Source organism: Mastomys coucha, unplaced genomic scaffold (assembly GCF_008632895.1).
Source record: "Mastomys coucha isolate ucsf_1 unplaced genomic scaffold, UCSF_Mcou_1 pScaffold6, whole genome shotgun sequence".
Classification (NCBI taxonomy): Eukaryota; Metazoa; Chordata; class Mammalia; order Rodentia; family Muridae; genus Mastomys; species Mastomys coucha.
In genome coordinates, this window is record NW_022196912.1 from 24,800,191 (window position 1) to 24,810,671 (window position 10,481).

The 10,481-nt window shown below is 49.8% G+C and overlaps 2 protein-coding genes across 8 annotated transcripts in view; one reads left to right on the forward strand and one right to left on the reverse strand.

Moving 5' to 3' along the window:
- Positions 1-5,676: 5,676 nt before the first annotated feature.
- Positions 5,677-6,937, forward strand: Ost4 (oligosaccharyltransferase complex subunit 4, non-catalytic). Its single transcript, XM_031355621.1, has 3 exons — positions 5,677-5,795; positions 5,924-6,061; positions 6,692-6,937. The coding sequence occupies exon 2, from the start codon at positions 5,925-5,927 to the stop codon at positions 6,036-6,038; it is 114 nt and encodes a 37-aa protein (XP_031211481.1). The 5' UTR covers positions 5,677-5,795; position 5,924; the 3' UTR covers positions 6,039-6,061; positions 6,692-6,937.
- Positions 6,795-10,481, reverse strand: part of Agbl5 (ATP/GTP binding protein like 5) — an 18,997-nt gene continuing 15,310 nt past the window's right edge. For 2 of the 7 annotated variants that reach the window (XR_004114132.1, XR_004114131.1), the window contains exons 12-16: positions 10,095-10,250; positions 8,624-8,736; positions 8,291-8,337; positions 7,688-7,818; positions 6,795-7,336 (exon numbers count right to left, since the gene is read on the reverse strand). Coding sequence is in view for 4 of the 7 variants with exons in the window: in XM_031355618.1 (XP_031211478.1) it covers positions 7,165-7,336; positions 7,688-7,818; positions 8,624-8,736; positions 10,095-10,250 (572 nt within the window). In the remaining 3 variants the exon portion in view is untranslated. Of the gene's footprint in view, positions 7,337-7,559; positions 7,819-8,290; positions 8,429-8,623; positions 8,737-10,094; positions 10,251-10,481 lie in introns of those variants that run through there. The other 5 variants (XM_031355619.1, XM_031355617.1, XR_004114133.1 and 2 more) reach the window with 4 other exon arrangements.

The window sequence follows — 10,481 nt, forward strand, 5'->3', positions numbered from 1 at the left end:
GAAATATGGAGTTGCCGCCGGGCTTGAGGCCAGCCTCTCAGACAGACCACATGGAGCTGGGGCCAAATCTGGATAGGAGGCCCAGAGCTGGTGGCTAGGACCAGGAACCAGGCAGAGACCCAGATCCTCTGGGTTGGTCAGAGCAGGACTCTTGGGAGAAGATGAAGAGAGGGAGTCCTGGGGAGGAGGAAGGCAGGACTGTACAGAGGATAGCACATGTGTGTGTATGGGGTAGGGGGAGGGGGCCAGTAGGACCATTGGGTCCCACTGCCTCCTTTTAGAGGCCCACAGTGGGGAAGTAATTACTTTGTCCAAGGTGACACATCAAGTCAATGAATAGCTGAGATGAGACTCTAAATGACTCTAGTGACTCAGGAGGCCAGGGAGGAAAAGGAAAACGTAATCCATGGAGACAGATAGGAAATCCACCAGTGTGGGAGAAGAGGAAGGAATGGGACAAAGAGGCTTTTCTTAGACAATGGAAGAGATACCACGAGGGGAAGGAATCCTGGCTATAACCAGGACAGATGATTACGGTGATGAGAGAGCTCAGGCTTAGGTGCTCTCTAGCCTGGAGGCCTGTGTTTGTGCACGTGTGCAAGTGCGTGTGCATGTGCGCATGAGAGTGTAAGTGTAGCTCAGCTGCTACACCCCGTTGGGTCCCCCTGCCTCCTTGGAGAGGCCCACAATGGGAAAGTAATTCATTTGCCTGCTGCCTCTTGGCTTTGTGTTCTCCTGTCTGTTCTGGACCTGTGTCTCCCAGGGACATGACAAGGGGAAAGCTGAAGTACCTGACAGACAAAGGCTATAAGGGGTTGCTGCGTGCCAGGCACTGGAGAAGTGCTAGAGTTACAAGGGCAAGTCTAAAACTCTGTCACTATCAGTTAAGGAATGGAACAGGGCCCCCAAACACAGAATCACAAAGGCAGGACAGACCAATTGCCAGGAGACCAGGACAAAAGCATGATGTGTGCTCTGGCTAAGAGGAGGGAAGAGACAGCTGGCTGCTGGGGGTAATAGGAAAAACTGCTAGAAAAGACAGAATGTGTGAACAGTGTGAGGGAGAAGAGGAGGAGGAGTAAGGGATAGACACGAGGAAGGGCTTGTGTCAAGATCTCAGACTTGGGGACTATGATATGGCTCTTTTTCTTGCTTAAACACAGGGATAAGATAACATCTTCCATCTTAGGTTTGTGTTGATTGATACAATTAAAACACTTCCGACTGCCCAGAACATGCTCAAGGCTTAGTATGTGCTAGTTCTTTTTAATTTTTATGTTTTGAGACAAGGTCTTGCTATGTAGGTAGCCTAGGCTGGTCTGGAACTTGTGGGAATCCTCCTGCCTCAGCCTCGTGAGTGACGTTATTACTACATGCAGCATCTGTTAGCTATTGTCAGATGAGAGAGGTAGATTAGGGGCCAATGAGAGAGAGGCTTCTATGATTGATAGGGCTGTTGGATTACAAGGTTTGGAGTCAGTAAGACAGTGAGCACGGAGTGTGGTTACTGGGACTTTGGTCCCAGGTTTTGGAGTTTGTAATTTTGAGTACATTCCATAACCATTGCTGAGAGCCTGCTTGCTCTTGATGGCCTCTTCCACATTCTACATTGTAAAGCGATGCAGAGGAGTTGTGCTGGTGGTCATGACCATGGGAAGAAAGGAAAGGTTATGCCTGCACTGTGACAGGAGAGAGAAGGGAACACCACAGAAAATACCAGAGCTTGAACTCAGATGAGGAGGTTGGAAAGGGTGGGTCTGGAGGGAGGAAAGACTATTTTGGTCTGAACATACTAGAGAGAGAGGAGGGTGGAGAGGGGCAGAGAGAGAGAAAGAGAGAGAGAGAGAGAGAGAGAGAGAGAGAGAGAGAGAGAGAGAGAGAGAGAGATGCGTTCTAGTAAAAATAACTGTCTAGAAAATGGTTCTAGTAAAAATAACTGTCTAGAAAATGGTTAAAATACAGACCTGCATTGGGACAATTTAAAGAGTGTAAATTGGAAAAAATGAATGAATGAATGTCACCAACTCCTCTCTGTGACTCTGAGTGATTTACCTCTGCTCCTGAGAGTATGGACCTAGAACATGACCCAGATGGCTAGAAGAAATACTGATGCAAGTCAAGGTCGTGGAAAGGAAATGCTAGAAGCAATACGAGGAGCAGTTTGCTCTCCAAGGCCCTGGGGCCAACACACAGGCAGACTTGAAGGAAAAGTCCACAAGAGATCTGCCAGTGAAAGGTAGGAGTGTGGTTCTTGGTCTCTGCATCAGTTGTAGGCCCTAGCCCTGGTGGAGACTAACCCATTTCCCCTCCAGATTGCCCTGGCTGCCGCTGCGAGTTTTCTAGTTTTCTTTCCCTCTCCCATCTTGTTCCTGCCCAGTTGACAAAAAGTCCCCCTCCTGCTCTCTGGAGTTAGAAATTCTGCTGCCCAGTTTAAATGTGTCAAGTAAAAGAATGCTGGCTTTGAGGAATAGTTGCAGTAGGTTGCATTTCACCTAGCTTTCCAGTTAGGAGCCAAGACCTAGGAGCTGACAGGAGTGTTCATGAAAACTCCGCTTCACCATCCACTGCCAACGACAGTTCTCCTCGCTGGCCTCTGGATGACCGAGGAGGCTGCCGGTGACCAGTGCTGGATAGTATGTGGCTGTGTTAGCAATGGTGGCGATGGCATTGCTGTGGTGGCATTGCCAGGCAGCCACAGATTTCCAAAGTGATTAGCCAGAATTGCTTACAAAAAATTGCTAAGTCCTGTAATAAGACAGAGTCTAATTTTATAACATCTGTAAGGTGGGGATTTCCGATGACCTAGTGTCTGTGGGAAATCTGGAACTTACTAGGCAATTCATTCATCCAGCCATCACTGACAATGAGCTCAAGATCCCAGAGCCAGGAGAGCAGGGGGACTCCTGAAGTAAGGAGTATTTTATATCTATGGCCTTTTGTTAAAGGACTAAATATTGGGGGGAAAAGGGCGAATCATATGAATTAGGCCTTGTATCATGCCAAAACAGATGGGAATTAAAGCTCGTGAGAAATCTTAAGCCAAATTCCATGGCTGCCCAAATGCAAGCACTTTGTTTGTTTGTTTGCTTGTGTTGCCTTCTAGGCCGTTCTCCAGGTATATATAGTACTTTAGGGGCTGACTACCCTGGGAGTCTCCGCCCTTCCCCAAGTGTAGACTTTCTCCATCCTCTCTCTCTCTCTCTCTCTCTCTCTCTCTCTCTCTGGTTTTTCGAGACAGGGTTTCTCTGTGTATCCCTGGCTGTCCTAGAACTCACTCTGTAGACCAGGCTGGCCTCAAACTCAGAAATCTGCCTGCCTCTGCCTCCCAAGTGCTGGGACTAAAGACTTTCTCCATCCTAACCTGATCCTAAACTTCAGGACCTGTACTTGCTCACACTGGTGATCCCAGTACTGGGGAGGCAAAGGCAGGAGAATCCTGAGTTTGGAGCCAGCCTGGGCTACATCATGAAACCCTATTTAAATTGCAACACTTATTGCCGGGCAGTGGTGGCGCACGCCTTTAATCCCAGCACTTGGGAGGCAGAGGCAGGCAGATTTCTGAGTTCGAGGCCAGCCTGCTCTACAGAGTGAGTTCCAGGACAGCCAGGGCTATACAGAGAAACCTTGTCTCGGAAAACCAAAAAAAAAAAAAAATTGCAACACTTACAAAACCATCATATTAACTAGAGATTAAGTTCCACAAGTGTCCTCCCACCACTGTGCCCAAATCCTGGTAGGATGAGGTTCTTCCTGTCTCTCTTCCCACATACTTTTCCATCCAGGATTTTTATCAAGCGCTGTCATTTCTTAGCTGAGTCTAGTGCGGTCCTGAGACCGGTTTTTATTCCAGTGCTTTCAGGCCCTAGGCCAAATGACCCATGGAAGGCTGATAGAGACTCACTGACCTGGGCACAGGAAGGGGAAGGGAGTCGAAGGTCATCTCTGGATAGTTCTAAAATAAATCTTTTCCCGTTCGTCCTCGACCTTTGGACAACCTCCTGAGTCGACCTACTGTGTGTGGTGGGGGGAGGGTGTCTTTAGCCAGCTGTAGGGACTTAGTTACATTACCTTATGGGCCTTTTTCCTTCTTTACCAATAAGGAAATAAAATGACAATAATAAGCCATGGAAGTGCCTTTCAGTTGTGGCTGTCTAGGATGCTACACACCTAGCTCCAGTGGTTTGAAAGCTGAGGCGTTTTTCCTGGCCTTCTCTCGCCATGGGCAGCCTAGAGGTGCAGCTTCTTTTAAAACCATAGACAAATTCTGATTTAATTTCATACCTAAGTGGTTGGACTTGGATCTGCTCCAATTTTCCAGGAGACACGAAGCATAATAATGTGTAATCCTAAAATCTAGACATCACTCTCTCAGGGCAGAGCTTGGGACACACCAACTCATAGAGGGATGCCTGGGGAGAGCAAGCACATCTGTGGATTTAACTGTGTGGAGGGCACGTAGGCCTGGGATTTCTAAATATGAAACTTCTGGGAAACGGTAGGTGGGGGCTGGGACACAAAGTGGGAGGAGGCCGACAGCTGTAAACTAACTACTGAAGGCAAGTATTGAGTTTATGAGCAAACTGGACACAAACCACTGATGGTCTGAGACCAGAGAAACCAATATTGGAATAGTGCAAGCCAGCTCACTGTGCACACAGGAGGCAATCTGGTCCCCTGTCCCAGCTGCTCCAGCCCTATAGCAGCTCCTGTAGAGTTTTCTTTGGCTCAGAGAAGCAGAGGCCTCCCCTGAGCCCAGGCCCCCCTCTACCACAGGACAACTGGCTTCCATTACCCCTGACAGCTCCAGAGCCACAGTCCAGCCCCTGGCCCTGTCTGGCTCTACATCGTTCCCTTTTATGGTGAAGCTAAGGAGAAAGCAAGAAGGGGGGAACCCACTTCTAGCTGGATAGTGGGCTGTAGAGATTCAGGGTGCTGCTCCCCTCGCCAGTGACCCTAGGATGTCTGTCTGTCTATTGCAGCCAACTCTCTTCTTCACCACAAACCCACGACCCCTCTTGGCTTGTCCCAGCTCTTCCTTTCCTACCCCCTCCTTCACATCCGGGGGGGGGGGTGGTGATTTCTCACTTGGCCGAGGTCCCACGTTTGGTTTTTGATTATGAGAGAGTCCACCCTAATTCCGACGCCCACCTCCATGAGTGGGGTGGAGACAGGGAGCCAGCCTGAGACTGGCACTGATCAAGTAAGTTGTCATGGTCCACCTCTTTGTGGTTTCAGAAAGACTAGCACCCGTGAGGGCAACCAGCATCCTCGATCCTGTCCCTATTCTGAATCACCTTCCACTCCATCCCCACGCCAGCGAGCCTGGGAGGGAACCCGGAGGGCAGGACCCAAAGGAAGCACCTGGCTGGGTCGGGCAGGGAAGCGAAGGGTGGGCAGCATGCAGTTAAGTGGGTCGGAGCCTAGAGGTCAGGCCCAGCCTCCCCGCCTGCTGCACTCTCGCCCAAAGCCACTTCTGGGCTCCAGGGAGGCTGTCACCACAGCTTCGAAAGCTAACCGTGGATCCCGCTGCGCCAGCTACGGCCAGCTGCGGCCAGCTGCGACCCGGGATCTCCGCCCCTGCCGATGTCCCGCCCCGCCCCTGCGGCGGGACCGCCATTCTAGGCTCCGCCCAAGACCCGCTCTTTGTGCACGCGCCGCCCAGAGCAGTCAAGACCGCAGGGTAGAGAAGCCGGAAGTGTCGCATTGTTCCCCAGCTAGCACTACGAAGTTCCGGCTCAGGTTGCCTACCTCGAGTTTGTGCGGCAGTAGTGTCGGAGTCGGGTGGAGCTGGTCAGGTGAGAGGCTCACAGGTGTCGTTACACGGGCCAGCCCGGCGGAGGCTGGATCGTGGTGGCGAGGATCTGGCCTGGTGAGAGAGCAAGGAGTGTGCGAACCGAGGCTCAGTCCTTCCCCTTGTCCACAGGATGATCACGGACGTGCAGCTCGCCATCTTCGCCAACATGCTGGGCGTGTCGCTTTTCTTGCTTGTGGTCCTATATCACTACGTGGCAGTAAACAACCCCAAGAAGCAGGAATGAAAGTGGCACTTTCTCCGCCCCAGGTAACGGTCAGGGCAGTAACGCTCAGACTCTGGACAGCCGAGTGGTGAGGCCGATCCAGGGCCTGCAAACTTAGGGAACTTCAAGTCAGAAAGTGATGAGCCAAGCTTGAGAGTCCAGAACGGAGCCCATTCGTTCGCATTGTGTACAGTGCCTTGAAATATTCTGCTTCGGTTCCCCTAAACGGCTTCCTCTTTGAATGAAGATGGATTTTCGGTGCCATCCTCATTCCCCATTTTGAGGTTTCCAAGTTATAGTATATGGTTTACACTGAGGTGCTGACACCAGTACAGACAAAGGCAGTAACTGCCAAGTATGGGGCATGAGGCCCTCAACAGCCCCACTTTCCCACAGAACCAGGGGCGTTATTTAGGTAGATTTAGGGGGAGGGGCGTGGTAGTGAAAGATGTAGACTTATTTCCATGTTCTCAAGCCAAGGGCCTTGTTTTATGGGTTAACAAAAATAGAAAGCATAGAGAAAAAAGGGAGGGAGCAGAATCTGGAAACCAAGTGTGCTTAAATAATATGAAGGGAAATGGGTTAGATGGGGGCTGGCACCTTAAGGACCTCCCCCAGCCTCGCTAGGAAGCAGCAGCATTTTCCTTACTTCAGGTCTTTCCCCTTTTTTCTAGGGTTCCAGGACATAGTCTGAGGCAAGATGGAGGGTGTGAGGGGCCTTCACACTTCACTTCATCTCTCCTACCCATCACAGCATACAAAGCAACTACACCTGGATTTTTGCAAACAACTTTTATTTCCTCAAAGCCTTCCTTAACCCTATGGAGCAAGCAGCTGCCACTGAATAGGGCCCAGGATAGGGCTGCTTTCTTCTCTACTCCCTCCCCCCCATACAAAAATATAGATTATATATATATATATTTTGTGGTCCCAAAATCTTGTGCTGTGGAGGGAGGGAAGGGGGAAGCAGGTCCCTGTTTTGTTCTGTCTCAAGGTGATGTTCTGCAAGGCCTCGGACAGTGTGGCCGACATTCCAAGGAGCTATGGTTGTCACATGGTACCAGCAGCTGGAAGACGGACTAACGTGTCATTTCACTGTGTTCCCTCACCTTAGGGCTATATGCTGGACACGGAGGTAAAGGCATTATCAGACCCTGGGAGAAATAGTGAGTGGTGGAGACTTAGGGACAAAACAAACCTCACATTGGTTCAAGAGCCCCCTGCTGTAACAAATCCGGGATGGGGAGTCAGATAGAGTACAGGAAATAGGAGAAAAGGCGGGGGCAGAGCGGGGCCGTGGGGGGCCGGCCTGAGGCAGCCTGCAACAGAGAAGAGACAGGAAATCAGGGTTGTGGAAACAGCCCCCTCTTTCTGGTCTGTTAGCCAGGGGCTGGAAAAGGGAAGTGTGAAGCTGGGTGAGGAAAGGCAGGTTTACCATTGCCTGTTACTAGGATCCGTTATCTAGAGTCTTGAGAGACTAATTATAAGTTATCCTTTGAAGTGAAGACTGAGGCCATGGTACAATAAAAATCAGGGACTAGATTCTTAATGAAAGTGCATTTAGTGTTTGGGGTCAATGAAAAGGGAAAAGATTATCCTGAATGCTGAAATAGGGGTGAAGGAATGGTAGAAATGAGGGGTGGAATGAAGGCCTGGACTCCGGTGCTCACCCTGGTGTAGCAGAGCGGGGTCCCGGCTCCAGCTCACTGCTCTCTCTGGTCTGGGGGATGGGGGATGTGGCGCTTGAGCCTCTCATCCCTCTGCGAGTCGGCGGTGAGCTCCGGCCCAACCTGGGCCTAGCCTGTGTGGACATGGGTAGACTAAGAGGTTGGCTTCTTCCACGAGGCTTTTCTGCTTTTAGAGTTTCCGTGCTTAGGAATCTAGTACAAAAGTCAGCAGAGGTGCTAGGCCCCTGAATTCCTGGGCATTGCTCCTAACAGATGATGACAGGGTGGCAGCTACAGAACTCCAGAGTCAGTTGATGGCACGCATAGCAGGTCTTACTTATCTAAGGGTGGCTAAAGGACCCAGCATTTCATGGGTATCCCATGGCTAAGAGGTGGCTGGGTAGAGAAGCACTATGAAGAAAAATGGTAGTGGACTGGCAGATATCCCTCAGCTTTCTCAGCCTCCGCCCCTGCCAGAGCAGCTGAAGCTTCACCCGTCCAGTCAGCTTCTGCCTCTGTCTAGCTACAGTCAAACTAGGAAGGGAAGCTTGTCTGAATTGGAGGTGATGGTAGAGTGTTACTAGGAGCAGTAACCAGATGTGTTACCTGGGGAATCCGGGACCCCTCCTGGCGGAAACTCTCCTCTGGCAGGTCTGGTCAGAAAGAGAGGAGAAGCTAAGGACGGGTAGGAAAGCCAAAGCTAGCAGGCTGTGGTTGGGGTGCATCTGGCAGGGACAATGGAGTCTGAAGCAAGCAAGAAACCTGGCTGATTAGGACTGGGAAGGTTACCACACAGATACCACAGCAACTCTGACAGGCTGGTTAGAAAAGGCTGTAAAGCAGGAATGATCACCCCCACCCCATCCCACCAGTTTTGAGAAGAGTGTCTTGCTGGGTTCTGCTAATGCTAAGGACATGGAAAGACCCCAAAAATTTTACCTGCAAACGAGTCCTAATGCAGGGAATCCGAGCACCAGCCCCTAGTAGGCTTTTCCCAATCACCATGACAGCCTCTGGCTTGTCCCCTGAAGACGAGAATGGGCAGCTGCTCCCTAGAGAACAGAGGGAACTGATCATCAAGGTAGGACTAGAAGAGATGGTAGCTTCATTTATATTGGTTTCTTGGCCTTGTTTTGTTCCCTTTATGGTGCTGGGAATTAAACCTAGGATTTGATGCTAAGTCAGTGCTCAGTGCTCAGCCTCTGAGCTGTATCAGCAGCCCTTCACCCTCGGCATCATTGAAAAACTGTCAGTACAGCCATTACTGCTGGTGATTCTGTGCATGCAGGATGCTTATAGTACCATCCTACCTTAAGTGTGTGTGTGCTCTTCACCCCTAGGTCCTTCCCCATTGTAATAACCAAATCCTCTCTCTAGATGTTACCATATGTTCCCTGGTAGCAAAATTGCTTCTGAGGAGTTCTAATCTGATCCAAGGAGTGAAGCTGCAACTTTTGGTAAAAATCAAACCCTCAGGCTCAGCTCAATTTGTAAACCTTAGAGATTACACCAATCACGTTTAGGCATTTAGGAGGGCATAGTAGCATGCCTTAACTCCAGCATTCCAGAGACAGAAGCAGGCAGATCTCTTTGAGTTCAAGGCCAACTGGTCTACATAATGAGTTCTAGGACATCCAGGGCTACACAGACCTTGTTTCAAAAGGAGAAAGAAAATAGAAAACCCCAAGTCCACTCTGTAAACAACTCATTAAAAACAAGTAGGTTGGTACACTGTATGTTAGATTCAATCACAGGAAACAATCCTGCCCAGCATGGTGGTGGGTGCTTTTAATCTGAGCACGCAGGAGGCAGGGGCTAGTGGGTTTGAGACCAGCCTGATCTACAAAGAGAAGCCCTATTTCAAAAAAAGAAAAAAGGAAAACAATCCCATTTAGTTCCTTTTATCACTGGGTTTCTAATGTAAAAGAGGCCTGGCATGGCTTTCAGTTTAGGGTATAGGATGCCATTTGTAGTAATGACAGGTGCAAGGCCTATGACTATCCACCATTCCTAGCTCCTGGAACTAGGGAACCTGGGTAAGCAGCACTATGCTGGTAGAAGAAGTCCTCAGGTCTTGAACTGTAAATGTGAGGACTAGACAGTCTAGAGCACTGCCTGCAGAGAGTGAGCATTTCAGTGTATGTTAACTGTTGCTTTATTTTACAAGTTCATTTCATTGAATCCCAGCCTCCTATAAAGACACATGCTAGAAATATGAGGTACCAGGAAAACAGCCCCTGGTCTGAGGTGGCCTGAATATATAGGGAAGGTCAAAAAAGAAGTCCAGGCTAAGTAGCAGTATGGCTGAAGAAGTTTCTTCTTGAAGCTTAGATAGTAACCTGTCTAAGCCCTAGGTACCAGGAAGGGAAGAAGCTGGGTGACGCAGGTTTCAGGGGCAGTGGGTACTGACCTGATAAACTGAGTGAATTGGGCAGGAGGCAGGAGCCCATGTTTCGTGAGGAGGTTGGGCCAGGACTAGGCAGAGTTGGGGATGGGGCCAGGCTGCTAGTAACAGGGCGATGGTTCAGTGGCTGCTGCCGCCGCCTTCTGTCTGAGCATCGGGGCTCTGAGTGGAAAGGACACAAGCAGGGAAAAGATCAAGAAATGAGACAGTGTAAGGTAGGTTTCACTGCCCTCCTTCCCCTGACCAGGCACGGCCAGAAGCCTATTTTCAAGCTCTGAACAAATCGGCTACCCACTCTGTGAGATGGCTGATATTCCAGTCATTTGTATCTCATCCTACCAGTTTGTTAAAAAGTTAGTGAACTTGGCTTTTTTTTTTTTTTTTTTTTTTTTT